This window comes from Cetorhinus maximus, unplaced genomic scaffold (genome assembly GCF_964194155.1).
Source record: "Cetorhinus maximus unplaced genomic scaffold, sCetMax3.hap1.1 HAP1_SCAFFOLD_140, whole genome shotgun sequence".
Taxonomy (NCBI): Eukaryota; Metazoa; Chordata; class Chondrichthyes; order Lamniformes; family Cetorhinidae; genus Cetorhinus; species Cetorhinus maximus.
The window spans coordinates 177,312-197,038 of record NW_027596136.1 but is presented as its reverse complement, the minus strand read 5'-3'; the positions used below and the strand labels follow the sequence as shown (position 1 = coordinate 197,038).

General features: G+C 48.5%; 1 protein-coding gene across 2 annotated transcripts in view; it reads right to left on the bottom strand.

Annotated features, from left to right (window-relative positions):
- The window catches only part of LOC144672905 (neutral alpha-glucosidase AB-like), a 35,708-nt gene that overhangs the window by 15,844 nt on the left and 137 nt on the right, over positions 1-19,727 (bottom strand). The window contains exons 2-10 of one of the 2 annotated variants that reach the window (XM_078534904.1): positions 18,533-18,634; positions 16,363-16,471; positions 15,265-15,392; positions 14,753-14,932; positions 12,748-12,813; positions 6,997-7,081; positions 5,973-6,072; positions 3,254-3,350; positions 2,250-2,430 (exon numbers count right to left, since the gene is read on the bottom strand). In XM_078534904.1, the coding sequence (XP_078391030.1) occupies positions 2,250-2,430; positions 3,254-3,350; positions 5,973-6,072; positions 6,997-7,081; positions 12,748-12,813; positions 14,753-14,932; positions 15,265-15,392; positions 16,363-16,471; positions 18,533-18,634 (1,048 nt within the window). The remainder of the gene's footprint in view (positions 1-2,249; positions 2,431-3,253; positions 3,351-5,972; positions 6,073-6,996; positions 7,082-12,747; positions 12,814-14,752; positions 14,933-15,264; positions 15,393-16,362; positions 16,472-18,532; positions 18,635-19,727) is intronic. The other variant, XM_078534905.1, reaches the window with a different exon arrangement.

The following is a 19,727-nucleotide window of genomic DNA, read 5'->3' as shown; positions in this document are numbered from 1 at the left end:
CCATTGTACAAGGGCCTGTACAGTACTGGAGGTGACAGTCAGTCAGGATAAGGCCACGCGTCAAACAGCACAAGCAGCCTGTCATTCTTCAGGCAATATTCTAGATTCCAGTACCCAGGGTATCAATGGGGTGTGCAGAAAAGGGAAGTTAGGACAAGCAGGGCTCAGATCAGCTATGACCTAACTGAATGGTGGACCAGGCTTCTGGTGACCATCTCGTTCACGGTTTACGCTAACGTTTTAACGGTGATGTTTGGTTCTGGGACGATTGCTGTTATGAAGGTAAGCTAACTAAAATGCTGGGCTTCAGAGATTGCCAGAACACCCAAAAGAAAATGGCAGTTCAGAAGGGTACTCATGTTTGTTTAATAGAGTCAGAGTAGAAAGATAGAGCCATAAAACAGCAGGTGGTCTTACTTAGCTGGAGACATGATGTCTACACTGTTTGTAAAGAAGTGCAGCCCAGAGAGATGTTTTGCTTTGGGAGTTAGCGATAAATTAGTTTAAAAACCTTCAGTGAACAATTGAGGTTGTCATGGGAATTTGTCAAGCTTAAGAAGGTTCTCTACTGTCAATCTGAGTGTTCTGCAACAGGGGAAGAGGATCCAGACCAAAAAGGTGCTGCTGTTAGCAGGTGTAAAGAAGCCCTGGGACGTGTTCGGTGTAACTGTTGACTGCAGTTTGGACCTCATGTGGCTTGCAGCTCACAGAGAAACCCTGGGAGCTGTTAGCAGGCTCCAGGTAGTTGGGGGTCAGGAGGAGCCCAGGGGAGCTGAGAAGGCATCAGAAGGTTGTTGGTTCCGTGCCATTTATAGCTCGGTGCCCCCACGAGACTGGAGTTCCGAGAAACCCGAGGCAGTGCCAGCTTAGAGAAGCTAGCAGTCTGCGAAAGAATTGGAACTGTGCCAGTAGTTAAAGGTGAGAGTACAGCTATGTGAATCCCGAGGGACACAGTCTGAGGAGAGATTGAACCCTTGGGCGGCAAGCAGTTGTTGAGGCAGTCTGAGTCAGAGTGGCTTTAGAGGGAATTCAGTGGCTAGATCTTCGAAAGTGAAACGTTGAAATCTGTTGTGAGGGAGACAGAGTTTTAACAAGAGATTGTGACTCTCAGTGGTCACTGATGTCTGGGTGGGTGGCTGAGAAATTTGTGGGTTGTCTTGGTCACATCTGACATTTCATGTGCAGTGTGGTGTGTTCCACCACAGTTTGCCTGTTAATTCATACTTAGGGGGAGGCGATGGCGTAGTGGTATTGTCGCTGGACTAGCAATCCAGAGATCCAGGGTAATGCTCTGGGAACCAGGGTTCAAATCCCACCATGGCAGATGGTGGAATTTGAATCCAATAAAAATCTATTAAAGTCTAATGGTGACCACGAAACCATTGCCGATTGTTGTGAAAATCCATCTGGTTCACTAACGTCCTTTAGGGGCAACTGCTGCCCTTACCTGGTCTGGCCTACATGTAACTCCAGGCCCACAGCAATGTGGTTGACTCTTAAACGCCCTAGGGCGCAGCTAGAGATGAGCCAGTGACACACATATCCCATGAACGAGTGACAAAAAAACCTCACGTTAATTCTGAATGTTAGCGAGTATAAGATGGATACTGTAGATTGCTTCACTTTCCTGACTTTGTTTTAAGTAAAGTTTATTTTGTCTGTTTACAGTGGTGGAATCCTGTGACTTTATTCTCCTAGTGGGTAACTGGGATTTCAATCTTGGTCCACTTTAAACAAAAAAAGTTAATGGTCCCGAACTGGACTGTAACAGGCTCGAGGGGTTGAATGGCTTCTGCCAGTTCCTGTGTTGTTCCAAATAGGTCCAATACCCTTTCCCTCGTGTGGTGAAACCCAATCTGATGGTGAACTAGTCATTTCGAGCTTCTGACTCTACTCCTCCTTATTTAAACCAGTGATCCTATGAAGTTCATGATCACATCTACCTCCAAACCCAGAGTCTGACAATTCTTAATGTTTCTTGGAGTAATTGGAGTAGACAGTCTCCTGCAATGACCACATTCGTTTGCCCAGAGCCCCCAAACTGTGCAAATCTCCCTTCAGCAGCCCTTCCCTTACAGTATCTGCAGCCTTGGAAAATCCAAGACTGGCATCGCCCCCATCAGTACTTCCCAATCCTAATCCTTCTTTGCCACAATGTAGACCTCCAGATAGAGTGGGAGGGTTTGGAACTACCCGATTCATACACCAAGGTTAGAAGCGTCAGCGCCTGCGGAAGGGAGCTGGCCCACCTTGCCCGCTGTGTTGGAGCTGATGTCGACCCAAGTCTCTGCAGCATTCAGCCAGAAGATTCCCAGGGTCCTGCGGATGTTGTGGGCCAGCAGAAGAGGTACGGCCCCATATAGAGCCATGGGATTGTATATCTCGTACTGGAACACATCAAGGTTATACAGACGGTACGGGTCTCCACCACTGAGGAAGAAAAGGAACACAATTATAAAATCACTTACACGCACAGAATCTGAAACACCAACTGTTTACTGTGACTCCCGTCTTGAGCTCAGTGTGGCTGGGAGCGAGCACCCACAAACTCCCACGCATGTTCCTGAGCAGAATACACTTACAGTCAGGGAGAGAGAGAGTGGAGAAAGAACTTCCTTTTCTACAGTGCTTTTTACAAACTCTGTTTTACAACCAATGAAGGACTTTGTTTTTTTGAAGCGTGGTCATTGCTGTAATGTAGGAAACACAGCAGCCAATTTGCGCACAGCAAGATCCCACAAACAGCAATGTGACTATGACCCAGATCATCTGTTTTTTAGTGATGTTGGTTGAGGGATAAATATTGGCCCCAGGACACCGGGGAGAACTCCCCCCTGCTCTTCTTCCAATAGTGGCCGTGGGATCTTTTACCCCCACCCGAGGGGGCCCTGGTTTAACATCTCATTCAGAGGACGGGCAGCTCCAACAGCGCAGCGCACTTTCAGTACTGGCACCGGCGAGTGTTGGCCTGGGTTGAGACTCAAGCCTCTGGAGTGGAGCTTAAACCTATAGCTTTCTGTCTCCGAGGCGAGTGCTACACACTGAGCCACAGCTGATAAAAGGTGAAGAGTTACATCCATGGTCACTAGTAGGGGGTCTCTCTACAAACCTCCTAACCTAACCTACCCTATATTCAAGTGGGCACAATATTCAGATACCAAACAAAATTCCCCACTTGCTGCTGCTGGTGTCTGATTCCCACTGGTTCTTGCACTATGAGTTTGCTCTTTGAGCCTCGGTGGTTGGTACTCACTCTGTCGTTTTGAGTTTCAGGTTGTCAGCGTGCTCTGGAATCCCATATACATGTTCAAAGCCAGGGAGAGAGAAGTCTAGGCCGACAGAGGATGGACCTGCAGCAACAGACTGGCATGTTAGAATGAACACCCCTTACCCTTTGACCACAGCCTCGGTTCCATCGCAATGCTGAGATTAACCCCCTCATATCCACAGTACGGTTACACAGTTTAAAGATCAGGGGTTGCCAAATTAAGACAGAGATGAGGAGAAATTTTTTTTCTCTGAGGGCTGTTAGTCTGTGGAATTCTCTTCCCCAGGGATTACTGGAGGCTGGGTCAGTGAATATATTCAAGGATGAGTTAGACAGATCAGAATGGGGGTCAAGGATTATGGGGGGCAGTCAGGAAATTAAGAGTTGAGAGCACAGTCAGACCAGCATTATCTTATCGAATGGCACATCAGGCTTGAGCAGCTGAGTGGCCTACTACTGGCCTTCTTGAGTACAGAACTTAGAAGAGAATAAATGAAGTTATATAACTGGATCAGGAACTAGAGTGTGATTTATTTGCACACAGAACTTTACACATGCTGCCTTGCAACGGTATCTGTCTAACTGGTCCCAAGATTATCCTGTGCAGCATCCAACCCCAGTGACAAGAGCACAGGCATTTGCTCCTAGCCCTCCTAGGCTGCAAGTCTACGTGCCCAGTCACGTTGCAGGTGCTTATGCCACCCACCTCTCCCCCCGTTGTGTGCTTTTGGGAAATGACAAGGCAAGCTCTCGGCTTCCCTCAGAGGGGGGGCAGGGTTTTAGGCAGTACCTGTACACTGGACCCTGCACACCAGTCAGTACACTGCACTGTACCTGGGAAGTTACATCCCCTCACAGCACATCCCTGCTGCACTTTAGATCCAGATAGGGTCAGGTAGCAAGTGCACATTTTATCACCGTTTATAACAAAGGGGCCTGCTTTTATATAACACCTTTAGCATCCACAGAATGTGCCAAAGTGCTTTACATTTGGCTCCCACAAACAGCAATGTGACAATGGCCAGGTTCTTTTTTTTTTAAAAAAGGCATGTTGGTTGAGGGATAAATATTGGTCCCAGAACCAAATAACGTGGGGGGGCATTTCATCTGGAACACTGCCCTCTGACAGCACGGCGCCCCCTCAGCGCTGACCCTCCGACAGCACGGCGCCCCCTCCGCACCGACCCTCCGACAGCGCGGCGCCCCCTCAGCGCTGACCCTCCGACAGCACGGCGCCCCCTCCGCACCGACCCTCCGACAGCGCGGCGCCCCCTCCGCACCGACCCTCCGACAGCGCGGCGCTCCCTCCACACTGACCCTCCGACAGCACATCGCCCCCTCCACACCGACAGCACATCGCCCCCTCCACACCGACAGCACATCACCCCCTCCGCACCGACCCTCCGACAGCACGGCGCCCCCTCCGCACCGACCCTCCGACAGCACATCGGCCCCTCCACACCGACCCTCCGACAGCACATCGCCCCCTCCACACCGACCATCCGACAGCACATCGCCCCCTCCACACCGACAGCACATCGCCCCCTCCACACCGACCCTCCGACAGCACATCGCCCCCTCCACACCGACCCTCCGACAGCACATCGCCCCCTCCACACCGACAGCACATCGCCCCCTCCACACCGACAGCACATCGCCCCCTCCACACCGACAGCACATCGCCCCCTCCACACCGACCCTCCGACAGTGCGGCGCCCCCACCGCACCGACCCTCCGACAGTGCGGCGCCCCCTCAGCACCGACCCTCCGACAGTGCGGCGCCCCCTCAACACTGACCCTTCGACAATGCAGCGCTCCCTCAGCACTGACCCTCCGACAATGCAGCGCTCCCTCAGCACTGACCCTCCGACAGTGCTGTGCTCCCTCAGCACTGACCCTCCGACAGTGCTGCGCTCCCTCAGCACTGACCCTCCGACAGTGCTGCGCTCCCTCAGCACTGACCCTCCGACAGTGCTGCGCTCCCTCAGCACTGAGCCTCCGACAGTGCGGCGCCCCCTCAGCACTGACCCTCCGACAGTGCTGCGCTCCCTCAGCACTGACCCTCCGACAGTGTTTGCTCATTTAAGACAGAGATGAGGAGAAATTCTCTCTCTGAGAGGGTCGTGAGTCTCTGGAACTCTCTTCCTCTAAAGGCGATGGAAGCAGAGTCTTTGAATATTTTTAAGGCAGAGTTAAATCGATTCTTGATTAACAAGGGGGTGAAAGGTTATCGGGGGTAGGTGGGAGGTTACAATCAGATCAGCCATGATTTTATTGAATGGCTGGGCAGGCTGGAGTGGCCTTCTGCTGTCCCCAGTTCGTATGTACTTATGTCTCTCAGTGCTATCTCAGCGCTGACCCTCTGACAGTGCAGCACTCTCTCAGCACTGACACAGGCAGTATCGGCCAGATTACATTCTCAAATCTCTGGAGTGGGGCTCGGGCCCCACGACTTTGACACAGAGACGAGAGTGATACCTGCTGAAGCGATGCTGACACTAAGCTGCGTGAATATGTTCGTAGAATTGGGATTTAGGTTGATTCCCATGGACCAACATGTACAGCATCGCCCAGTATTACCACTAAAGCTCTCTTTCCAATCGCAGAATCGGCATTTAGGTCAGTTCCCTTACTGCACAATACTGGACCGGGTGTAATTACACAGCACCACTGCTACTGCAGTATTCTCCCTGCAAAATATTACCATTGGGTTTGGAGTCCGTGTGAGTTTTAAATGTTTCCTCCCACGTTCCAGCTTCATCCTCTTTTTCTTCACTCTCCTTCTGAGAATCTTTGTCTTCAGGCTGCAGAAAGAATTATACAATTACACAGAATATATATAACACAGAAACAGGCCAATCAGCCCGTCAGATCCACGCTGTCACTGTTACTCCACACCAGCCTCCTCCCACCCCCTCTTCATCTCCCCCCTATCACCATATCCTTCTATTCCTTTCTCCCTCGTCTTTATCCAGCTTCCCCCACAAACGTGTCTATACTATTCCCTGTGGGAGCGAGTTCCACATGCTCCCCACGCTCCGAGTAAGGGAGTTTCTCCTGAATTCCCGATTAGGTTTATCCATCTTATATTGATGGTCCCTAGTTCTGGTCTCCCCCCACATCATCTCTATCTAAGCCTACCCGTGGGTCTACCAGCTTTAGAGCTACACAGACCTGACAGACATCATAAAATCACTGGCTGGCTGGACTGATAGGTGAGGGAGAATGGGGAAAGTGGGGACAAGAGTTTAAACTGTGCAAAAGTAGGGAAGAGTGTGGGCTTTGGGTTTGGCAGGGAGCCCCCAGAATACTTTGCTGGCTGATGCAGTGGGTGCTAGCTGTCTGTTGAGAGATGGAACTGGACGAATTCTAGGCCAGGACAGAGGCCACACTGGATATAGAAGGCAAGGATCTTTATCAAAAGCACTGGACTTACATCACCCAAGGAAGGTGGGTGAGGTCAGAGAGGAATTTTCCAGAATATATTTTCACTAATTTGCCCCGGGTTTTGTCCCCCCCTCTTTTCTTGTCTCATCAGTAGATTACGTGGCTGCAGAGGATTGGATAAAAAGCGCTTGGTCATGATGTTGCGGCCGGCCATGGGAGTGCTGGTCATTTTCAGCCCGTTAGCTCTGGGAGGTGCGCAGAGCTTGTTCTGTGTACATCTATTATCTCGTTACACAAACACAGACAGGCGCAGACATCACTGTGCAGTGGCTCTGACCTACCTGACCCGCCTGCTGCATTCCTTCATCGCCGGCCTGCTTCTCTTCTTTCACCTCATTTTCCACATCCTCCTCTTTCTTCTCCTCACTAAAACACGGGAAAGTGAAATGGTACAGTCCTGCTGCTTTAATCACACACTCTCATTTCGATTCTCTCGCCCGGCTATCGGGGAGGCAGTTTTAACGGGATACTCCAAACTGCCCACTCCATTAAAAAGAGACCAGCCACCTCCCGCGTCCTCACAAATACTTCCTCGCTTTACTACAGGAGTTAGTACAAGGCAGTCTGCACAGCTACAAAGTCTGAGAATTGCTGTGTCTGACACCAGACAGGAGATAGAGCAGCAGTTGGGATCAAGATCATGGCCAAAGCTCTGGGGTATTTAGTGACAATTCATCAAAACCCGTAGCCTGCCAAAACCAGTCCACAATTAATCCAACCCCTAGCATCGGTTTATATAGTAGCAGCGAAACCGCACCAATTGAACCTACACTATCCCTGTTAACCGTGGCTGCTTTATCCTGTCCATCCCAGTTCCCTGCCTTTCCCTCCATATCCCAGGTGGGAGAAAGCAGGAAAAAATAATGGGCTTCTGGTGCCCCAGTCGTCTCCAAAATGTTTCTGAAGAGCCTACTTAAAGATGGGGGCTTGAGGTTTTAAACAGAGCAGGCAACGATCCAAACCAGCTTCCATGTGGTTTTCTGGATGGGGTTGGATGATGCAGTAGTGTCCCTCAATCCCTTCCACACACACACACACACACACTTTCAATTCAACAATGTGAACAATCAACAGTAACTCACAGCAGAAAGAGAGATGACCAGTGAAGTGGGCAGGGTGGAGATAGGTGGGCAGTGACTTCAGAAGCAAGTTCTGAATTAAAACAACAAGCCCAGAGGATTTATTCCTGAAGCAGCTGGATGTGTTGTAGTGGCTGGAAGAATTCGAGTTACAGTGACAGGACAGACTCTCCCAAATTCCTATACATTTTCACTGCAGCTAGAGAGGCATGTCGCATCACTGACAGGAGAAAAACAAATACACGCCCCTGCTGATAAATGCATCATTGGTGACCAACCCCCCGCCATCCCATTCAGCCACATAAATCAAACAAGGAGGAGGCCATTTGCCCATTGTAACTGTGGTGGCTCTTTGAGAAATCAATTCCAATTAGTAACCCCCACTCCACTTTCTCCAATTGCCCTGCAAATTTCTCCATCTTAACTATTTTATTCCCCTTTTGAAGGTTCCTATTTTCCTATTGAATCTGCTTCCACCGCCCTTTCAGGCAGCGCCTTCCAGATCACAACAACTCGCTGTGTCAAAGACAAAAACAAACATCCTTCTCATTTCCCCTTCTGGTTTCTCTTCAATCTGTGTCCCTCTGGTTACCAACCTTCCTGCCATTACTAAATCTCCCCGAGCCTTCCCTGCTCCTGTCAGATGGTATACTGGAGTGTTATGCCTCTTGCTGTCGAATAGTGGAGGAATATTAGAGTTCATTTGATGGAAGAGATGGGGAAATGGACACCGAAGCAGTGTGCAGTGGCAGCGCGTGCACAGAGAACACTGACTTCTTGTTCTGTAAATGCTCTGTTGCTCTTAATGCCTCATTTTTGCTTTGTCCTCTGTCTATACCAGCTTATTAATGTCATCATTTACCAGCTCCATCCCTGCAGCGCTGGTCAGAAACAGTGCTCCACTACCAAAGGGTGCAACCGGTCAACAATATTACAGCCAAGTCGCCTCACTTTTCAATCCCCACCTTCAAATTCGAAGACAGATGCCATGGTGGAGGAACGTTTGAGACTGTTTTAGAGCTCCTGGTCTCTAGGACAGTGCTGGAACAGCTTCGGAACCTTCCGGAGAATTAACTTCAATGCTCCTGGGGAATTTGTGCCTAACACTACCCCTATTAAGCCCCAGTTTAAAGTGTTGTAAATGGAGGAATTCTGTGGCAAGTTCCAGCAGGGAGTAGTCTTTACCTCAAACAACTGACCCATTCAAAACTACACATCTGGTTGATAATACAGACGGCCCCATCAATGCAGATCCTGGTCGCTGTCCCGTACATGCACAAGCATCAAGGAACAACACTTCCCCAAATCTCAGATTTGGGCTCGGGTTTTAAACAGCTTTCAGTTTACAGGAATCCCGCGATCAGATCTGTTTACAAAGAGCCCTTACCCATCAACAGTACAGTCCATTCAATAGGAGGGTTTCAGAATATCACACTTTGAACCTGAAGAACAATCTGCAAACTTCCCTCAAAACAGCAATTAAAACTCTGGCTGTGTTTGCCCACATTGTGCTGTACAGGGTATAACACCCTGTGTTTATGAAGCAGTGCACTAGAGTGTGAGCAATGTCACAGGACATCTATTAGTAAAACAACCCACCAACACCATTCCCTTTCAAGAAGGGGAAGGAGTGGTAGAGGAATTCGAGAATAAGTTCAGAAGCTTGCAAGACATATTCTTGTGGAGTTAAATTTCGGGGTAGATTTTGTAGGATTAGGGCATTGCTCACACTGCTGAGGTGGGGAGCTCCGACACACTCTGGCATGTCACCCCACTACTGTGTCTCATGCAGCAATGCCAACAGCAAGTGTTAGCGTTACAGTCACAGAGTCAGTTGTGGGCTATCTCCAGAGGCTCTCTTCACAGCCAAAGCCTTTCTGGTCAAGTCTCCCCCTCTCCTCAGTCGAAGAGCATCAGGGCTAGGTGCTACCCTCAGACCCAAGACTAGCAAACGCAGCAGTGGCCAGGAATCAAAGTTGGGGCTTGCATGACTCAGTAAAGCAAACACACTGTTACACTGCTCAGACATCTTCAGCCTGTCATGCCTCGGAATGTTAAAGAGAATTCCAAAAAGGTCACGCACAGAAAATGCGAAGCGAGTTATAATTTTACATAAAAATACCGTGGGGTGTCACAGCGACCAGCTTGTGGATAGCTACTGCTCAGGGAATTTCTCAATCAGGCCACTGCAGCAAAACCATCTTTACAGATCTAATCAGAGCGATCAGAAGTCGCCATTTTGGGTGACTGACAAACACAGGAACAGAATCACATTAGGAATGGGACAGGGCTCATTTCCAGCTTCACTCTCGAGTCACAAAACAGCTAGAAGCAGCAAATTCCCATTTTTAGCCTTAGGGTTGCAGCGATAACATTGTACATGGTTCAGTTGTAGTTTCAGACACTGCATTCAAACTGGCAGCTTTTCTGACTTTCACCATCCCTCAAGTTCACATCCCGAGACCCACACCTGCCAACCGCACCTTAACCAAGTCAGATTTATTTTAATGCTGAGAGAGGCAGGAGGTGAGCTTCACGTTGCTCCACAGCCACACCGTCGGTAGGGGGCTCAGCTAGGATAGGAATGATGGCACTAGCTCTGGCAGGGGAAATCAACCAGCCAAGGCTCCCATACAACTATCTGGTGACCTGAGCCATTGGCCACATTCCCCACTGCTGACCCTCAGTGCCTTGGCACACATTTCAAACGATGCCTTTCGTACTGAGGGGCACCAATGGAACCAGATACCAGCGAGCAGCCAACATCCTCGGAGTGGGGGCCAGGAAGGACAGCAGGAAGAACAAAGACATTAGCAGTAATGGCAAGGGAAGCAATGAAGTGGTGCACACTTCACTCAGGACTGGCGCTATGCACCTCCCAGCAGCTCGAGAGAGCAAGGGCATTCGCAAGTGGCAGCAGCAGGTACTTTACTGTCAATTAAGCCAGGTCAACAAGGTTAAAAAACAAAATTACACTGAAGAGGTACAAGCAAGAGTTAAAATTAGCTGTGATATAACAGCAAGCAGGAAAACAGAACAGCCAGGTAACAGGAGATGGGAGTCCAAACTAACGCAGAGGCTAATGTAGTCAACAACTACTCTACTAAACTACTCGGGAGGGAGGTACTCCGTGCTGTCTCCACATAACCCCAAACCTGATTGAAAGCAGTTGATCCTCACTCCCAGTTGACATGACCTCGATAGTGTCAGAGTTCTGTTCTGAGGCTGTGGAACCGGGTTAACCAAAGCCTCTTTGCTGTTCCTTTTCAAGATGTCTAAACTACAAGCTCAGTGCCAGATTCAGTCGGGACAAAAGATGATATTTCTGCTGGAGGTTGTGCAGGGTCGGGTGGGGTGGGGTGGGGTCAGGTGGTTAAGAGAAGAGTTGATTTTTCTCTTGATCTACCCAAGTTGAAAAAGGTGAATGTGCCCTGGTCCTGCAGGCCACCAGGTTCCATGTAATAGCATCCAGGGGTCAAGTAACCTCCCTCCCTCAGAATTTGAAAAGTTCTCCACTCAGGGGTGTGGACAGGACTCATGCTGTTATTCCACCCCCCACCCCGCAAAATGTGAATGTTTCGATGCACTGCCCCAACCTCCCCCCACCCAATTACTATCGCAAGTCAGCCAGTGACAACAGGGAGAGCGGGAGGGAGGGAGGCAGAGAGGCACAGGGGTATTATCAGGGCATCGGGGAGGGGCTGAAGCTCAAGATGCTGGTGGAGGAGTCAATGCAGCAGGTCAGCCATGCTCAGTTACATTTTAGTCAATTACTGGACTCAGACACAGAGAAGGCAGCAGACGTTTCAATCTCATTCACCAGGCAACAATCCCATGGAATCAGGTGGGGCAATTTTACATCCCACCCAACATTTACCCTCTGCCCCAGTGACTTCAGCAGTGAAATCAAGCAGGGTACAAACCCACTACTGCATCCCATCCACCTCTCAAAAGGGCGGGTTAGATGCAAACTGCCCCTTTAGGATTCATCTTTGTTGACAGACTCCTCCCTCGGAGTAATCCTTAGCCACGCGCAGGCACCAAGCTCTCTCAAGTCATTTCCGGAGAGGGAAGGAAAGCAATCTAGCATTCCAAGGCAGCTAAGAAATGCCAACTACATATTGGATCACTTTTACTATGGGTTCAGCATTCCCCGATCTAGAGAAGGCGGGAGGGGTGAGGTGCTCCAGGATGCTACAACCATCACTACAAGAACAGCCCCCTGGGGGAATTCTTCACCAATCTCGGCGTGGTGGGAAGACACCGCTCCGGTATCCACTAAGCATCCCCCACAGGCTTGAGTGGGAATGGCTGAACCTGTTCCAGGACACGGCTAACCTGACATCTCCTACCCCACCCTCAGAACATCCTGTACCCTTGTGAAGCGAGGGGGCACTGACACCTGTTTCAAATAGAAGTTTGCAATGTAATGTTTAAAGCCGCCTGAGGTGTTTTACTCCGCTTTGTCAGCCCCTCGCAAAGCACAATGCAAATAAAAAGTGCACATGCATTTGAGATCAATTGAGAGGTGGTGTGTGCTGAGTAGAGCAGAGCGAGGGAGGAAGACAGTTCCCAAAGTTCTCCACCATGGAGGGTTTTCCTCACCTCATGTCTGACTCATGTAGACGAATCAATCGAGAATAATCCCTGTGATTATCATGGTACCAGGATGATAGAAGGCAGCCTCAGCGGCACTGGGCCTCCAGCATTGGGTAACATTTCACAAAATCATAGGAGTTAAGTGCCCTATGGAAATTCTGGGCAACTGATTAATATTTATCAAATTAACAGATATAAGTTTTGGCCTGTTTTCAAAGGGGACATTTCCACATGGATGACCTGCATGGAGCTATTCCAATGCTGCACATTGCTTTAATATCGTTGCAACCCTAAGCAATGGTATCATTAGGTGCACAAACAGGACTAAAAAGACAGCGTTGGTGCATCATTTACCTAATGAACATGTTCTTGATCTTACTCCACATGCTACCGACTGTGTTACTAATTTTTTCTGTGTAACTGAGAGAGGGAGTTGCAAAAAGGGGGAAGAAACAAATGGAATAAAATAACAAAAAAAAAACAAAATGAGTTTCAGTTGATGTTGTTCAGGCAGTAAAACACCAAGAGTTTATACAATGCTTTCTACCAATGACAATAAGGGAAGAAATCTGCCTGTCTCCTGCACACCACAGCTATTGGGGCCCAGCGTAAACAAAGCCAAGAGAAGGGGAAGCAGAGATTGCGGGAACTAAATTTGCCAGCTCTAATGGTCAGACTGATCGGAAAATCATTGAGCTGGGAGACTTCGATGATGGGAAGGGGGGCTTGACAATTAAACGAATCACTGAAGCTGTTCACTCCCAACACAGAGACAGGATTCCTCAGGCACCAGCAGCCCTGTGGTGCCCGAGCCCAGTAACTACACCAAACGGGAGCTTAGAGTGACAGCATGATCTCCAAACATCACAGCCAAGCCTCCTCCGGTTCACACCCAATATCTGCACTGTCCAGCAGGGAAGCCAGACTGGTTACCACCCCCCCACCCCTTTTCTTAGGCCTCGGGCTGCAGTCACTGACTGACTGACCAGAGGACAATGCTGAAATCAGCAGTGTGGAATCAAACAGACAGAGCAGCTTCTGAGGAGTGCAGCCTTGGGAATAAAGGCCTTATGGGGGTTGAAGTGATGGTGCAACTGGGAGAGTTCCAATAGCTGAAATAGGAGAGAAAGACCAGCAGACCCCTTCCTGATAACAAAACTACAGACAGATAAGATATTCAAAAAAACACACCAAGTCAACACCCAAGGTATTCTTGACAAAATGGGAAAGAAAAATCCATCAATCACACAGGAAACAGCCCCGTCCTTTACATGGGGAAGGGAGGGATGTGATTTCAGCCCTTCTGGCTGGTACACAGCAACAACAGTAACTCATATCCCTACAGTGATCAAACATCCCAAGGTGCTTCACAGGAGCATTATAAACCAAAACCTGACCCTGAGCCACAGAGATATTAGGACAGGTGATCAAAAGCTTGGTCAAAGAGGTATCACAAGAGAATGCTTAAAAAAAAGATAAGAGGTAACAATGAGCCCATTAAAACCTGAATGAGACTGTAGGCTTCACACGACAGGGAGAATATTAGGGCCTAACAGTTGCAACAAAAGATTCACTAGCCTGGCCGCTGCCTGGTCTGAGGAAATACAAATTCAAAACACAGAACTGAAAAGCTGCGATTATTTACATAGGGACCATGTAAATGACGGGGACAATATAATAAAAGTGCTTCGAAACGATGAAAGGCAGTGCAGATAGAAGCTGACTCTTCCCAGTAGCTGAGGGGTCCAGAACAAGGGGAAATGTACATAAGGGATTTGGAACATACGACAGAATCTCCTTTAAACAGAGAGAGCAGTGAAGCTGTAAGAATTCAGCTCCACGTATAGTCGCGGAGCCAAAAGTTATGCCAACATTTAAGGTTAGATTGGCCAAGTGGATGAAGGAACAAGGTATGATTAGGACTATTTACTCAAGTGAGGGTAAATACTGATTGCCATCGCGTGGGCTGAATGACAAGATCAACACAGAAAGCAGCCAATGTATTTCAATGTGGGATGAATCAGCAAAACGGTGAGATAATATCTGGGCCACCACAACCCAATAAGAAATAAGAGATTTCAGGAAGTTAGAGCAGAACAGTCACAGATAAAGGATCTGGAGTTCACTGGCCTCTGTAACCACTGCAGATTCTATTCTGTCGGGTCAAATATTTAAACTCTTGCAGAAACAGAAAATAATAAAACAAGGTGAAAGTAAGCCTCCTTCATATCAAGTTCCCCGGTCTACACGGGGTGGGTAAAGAGGCACAACAGGAAATAATTGGTGAATATTACCACCCCCCCCACTCCCCCTCAACCCCCGGATTTTTCTCCTTTAACTGAGGCAGTCAGGTACTCACGAGTCCTTCCTTTTTCGCAAGTGCTCGAACACCATCAGCCCCCGAGAGTTAATACTCAGCAGCAGCTCATTGCCTGTCATGATGTCCATCCTGAATGGTTTGGAGGTGATGATCAGTTTGTACAGTTTGTTTCCAAAGCCCAGCTCCACGCTGCCTTCGTCCTTCCCAACAACCGTTAAGCTGAAGGTGGAAAGTGCACAGTTTATCTTCATTAGGGCTGGCTCTATTTAAAACTAACCCAGGCCCGTCTCAGAGTGCTCGAGGGCTGCACAGGGCCAGTGAACCGCCCTGTTGATCAGGGAATCGTACAACAATATGGCTGTAAGGAGGCGCTGAATACCGCCACTGCTTTCATTTCCCAAAACAATAACACTCAGTTCAAAGTTATTTTTAAGTTGCTTCAATAAATAGATATTTCAATTTGTTCAATTATTTCACGACAAGGAGTGGAATTATTTAACTGTATATTTATAGGTGCACAAAGAACTGAAGCAAGCAGTCGAGCAACTTACGGTACAGTAGGTGGATCGTGTATTAATACATCCCGTACTTCATACCGCGGTCTCAATGGATTCAACTCATTAATTTTAATCCTGGTCATATTCCCTTGAAGACCATACACTTCAAGTAGTAGAGGAACCTGCAAAAGACACACACACTGACGTCTCTGTAACTCCAGCAGGGCTCGGCCAACAGAAAGAGAGCAAGACAAGACTCTCAGTAATTTTCGCTCCCCACCCACCCCCACTCCCGCCACCCCACCCCCCACCATCCCACCCCCATCTACCCTATTTTCTGCCTTGCTTTGTAGACAATGCAATGTCTGTTCAGCTCCACGAGCACCATCAAGCTCGTTGGTTAAATTCAGGTACTTGACAAGTTTCACCCTGAATGGTTAGTGGTCCCTGCCCTCATTCCTGTGCTGGCTTTCCTTCCTCCCAGTTCAGGCCACTTTTTCAAGACGACAGCAAGGTGGATTTTAGAGGGGGTGACCACAGGGGACGGAAGGCAAAGTAAATAACCCTGGGAAACGATAATGGGTTTGGGGCTTTGCCTGATTAACCATGAGAAGGACAGGAATTTCTGACAGGAACTGACATCAGGCTCTGCCCTTCCTGTTAGAAGTGGGAAAAGGGGTGGAGAAAACATGTGTGATCCCGATAATAAGGATAAAGGATCTCCAACTAAAACATCCGTCTTTATTGTCAAATGCTTCCAGGTCATGGAACATGCAGCACATGAGACGACCATTCGGCCCATCGTGCTTGTCCTGGCTCTTTGAAAGAGCTATCCGATTAACTGTTTCAGGCAGTGCGTGCCAGATCATAGCAACTCACTGTGCCAAAATATTGCTCATTTCCCCCTGGTTCCTTCCCCAATTATTTTAAATCTGGTTATCCATCCCTCCTGCCAGTGGTAACAGTTTCTTCCATCTACTCTATCAAGAAGCTTCAGGCCCCAACTTTGGGCTCATTCATGTATTCACCAAATCATTTCCGGATTATACTCTCCGGACACCTCCGAGTGGACCCAGGTCCGATAATTCACCATATTCCACCAACGCCTTGAGCCAGGAAAGGGCAGCTTTCCACCTGCATATTCACACTTACCTTATTAACTTCATTAATTAGCTGCAGTCTGGCGACTTTTTCAGTCACCTCCAAGGAGTTGAGGAGAGCTCGATAGGGGGAATTCTCCGGCTTAACATTCCTCTGCCGTCTGGGGAAGAACACGTAAAGCTTAGGGTCATCAGGCACCATTTCCACCTCAGTCCAACGGGTCCTTAAACAAAGCTCCCTCCCGCCCTTGCCCCAAGCCCCCGATGGAGCAGCAGGCAGCCTCTGGCAGCTCCAAGCAAGCCTGCCTCACACACGAACCACGGAGAGGGCAATGTAGGGGAATCTTACCCTCACCACTGAAGGTCACATCTGCATTTTCCCCAGGAAGACACTGGATCTTTCCCGTTTTGGCTCAGGAGCCAGCTTTTGCAGTTCAAGGGCCAAGTGGCCGCCTGCTCCAATTTCTTATGTTCCTAGCCTCTCATACCTGGGTCTAATCAACACACAACATTGCATTGCGACAAAACTTTTATCATGGTAAACCCTCCCCAGGCACATCACAGGAGCAAAAAATAAAACTCAGTCTCACAAAAAGATGATTAGGATGACCAAAGAGCTCAGTCAAAGAGGTTGATTTGAAACAACATATTCAAAGGAGAGGTGGAGAGGTTTAGGGAGAGAATTCCAGAGCTTAGGGCCCCAGGCAGCTGAAGACACGGCCGCCAAATGGTGGAGTGATGGGAATCGGGGATGGGCAAGAGGCCGGAATTGGAGGAGCGCAGAGATCTCGGAGGGTTGTAGGGGCTGGAGGAGGTTACAGAGATAGGGAGGGTTGTAGGGGCTGGAGGAGGCTACAGAGATAAGGAGGGTTGGAGGAGGTTACATGATAGTGAGTTTAAAGAAAGGCGTTGATGGGGTGGGGGATGGGTGAATAGCAGTTGGTATGAATACCGACAGCAGAGTTTCAGATAATGTGTGGTTCAGTCAGTATGGAGTGTGTTGGAATAGTCAAGTCAATGGGAGTCAAGGTAGTGATGGGTGAATGGAACACGGTGTGATTGAACAGGTGGCGGTATTGTGGCCATTATTTGTGCCAGTCCTAGCCATTACTGCCAAGCCATGCTGGCGAGGTGGTGGTCACTCAGGTTCTCAGCCACAGCTGTTAGACCATACGAGGATATGAATTAGGAGCAGGAGTCGGCCACTCAGCCCCTCGAGTCTGCTTCATCATTCGATAAGATCATGGCTGATCTGATTGTAACCGCAACTCCACATTCCTGCCCACCCCCGATAACCTTTCACCCCCTTGTTAATCAAGAATCTATCTCGCTCTGCCTTAAAAATATTCAAAGGCTCTGCTTCCACCACCTTTTGAGGAAGAGAGTTCCAAAGATTCACGACCCTCAGAGAAAAAAATTCCCCTCATCTCTGTCTTAAATGAGCGACCCCTTATTTTTAAACAATGACCCTTAGTCCAAGATTCTCCCACAAGAGGAAACATCCTCTCCACATCCACCCTGTCAAGATCCCTCAGGATCTTAAAGGTTTCATTAAGTCACCTCTTGCCCTTCTAACCTCCAGTGGATACAAGCCTAGCCTGTCCAACCTTTCCTCTTAAGACAACCTGCCCATTCCTGGTATTAGTCTAGTAAACCTTCTCTGAACTGCTTCCAAAGCATTTACATCTTTCCTTAAAGAAGGTGATCAGTACCGTACACAATATTCCAGATGTGGTCTCACCAGTGCCCTGTACAACTGAAGCATAACCTCCCTACTTTTGTAATCAATTCCCTCACAATAAACGATAATATTCTATTAGCTTTCCTAATTACCTGCTGTACCTGCACACTAGCCTTTTGTGATTCATGCACTAGGACACCCAGATCCCTCTGAATCTCAGAGCTCTGCAATCTCTCACCATCTCACCGTTTAGATAATAAACTTCTGTGACCCGCAGAGAAATGGCAGGAAGTAACGAAACCTCACTGAACTGCAAGTGTCTGGCTGAACAGGTGGGTTTGACACAAGGTCAGGAGTCTACGAGGCATTGCATAAAAGATGCCCTGACCCCAACATTCAATATTCTACTCACCAGCCCAATAATTACAAGACAAACCATTTGGAGACCATGTAACGAAGAACATGGCCTGTAAGCAATGGGTGATTTTGTTCAACACATGCATTCAGGGAGAGTTGGCCCTTGCATTTCACCAACACTTACTTGCAGAATGCACTTTGTTCACAGGTTTTGAAGTTACTTCTGTCCACAGCTTCCGTTGTTGTGATATGAAGAGTCACCCAGGTCAGGACTATCCACTGTACGCTGCAAAGGGGGACAGCAAATGGACATATTCATCATCTGACTGATTGGGTGTAGGGCGACCACTTTCACCCCCTACCCCTTGACCCAGAGTTTAACAGCGCAGTCAGACGCAGTAGCAACATACAAGTCAGGAAAGGGCCAGGCTGAAGCAGGAACATGACTTCACAGTCCGAGCCATAACTAACACCCACCACCCCTCCTCCTTCCTATAAGGAACCTATAACAACCCCTTTGTTTTTATCATGCATAAACTCTGAAAACTTGCATTTTTTAATCACACATTTTGGAACCTCACAACATCCCAAAGTGTCTTCTAATTAATGAAGTAGTTTTGAAGTGTACTCACTATTGTTACATAGGAAATGCAGTAGCGAATTTCATGCAGAAAGTTCAACATAAGGACCAGATGATCTGCTTAATGTTAACTTTCCCTACTCGTCTTCCTATACTGGCTGTGGGACCCTTGGTGTCCACCTGAAAGGGCAGACAGGCCTTGAACGAGCATCTCATTTGAGAGACAGCACCTCCAATAGTGCAGCATTCCTTCAGAACTGAGAATGTTGGCCAGATTATGCGACCAAAGAGCCTGAAATCGGATTTAAATCCACCACCTTCTGTGTCAGAGGCGAAAACAAAATCCAATTTACAGAATTAATCCCTCTGCACTGCACTAATTGAAATGAATCCAGCGGTAACATAAAAGAAGAGACCCACTGTCAGTTAGAAAACCAGGGTCACTGCTTCCTAGAACAGGTTGCCAACTGGGTTGGCCATATTCCTGGAGCTACCACCCCATCCTGACCGCCTACTTCACTAAACCTTACACATCCCATCCCCTCCATGAACAATCTTTTAACAAACAAAGCCTGCACGAAGGCAATGAGAAGGAGCCCACAATGGAAGTCAATGAGATCTCAAAGCTGTGGCCCGGATCCTCCCGGGCAATCCTGGAGAGTTGGCAACACTCCTGCACGGTGTGAAGTAGGAAGCCCCATTCACACTGATGGCAGTTGAATTAAAACCTGGCCGAACACCGGCTCCCAGCCTCGATCCTCATTCCCCTGCCGCTGACGGTCAGCAAACACCCTGAAAA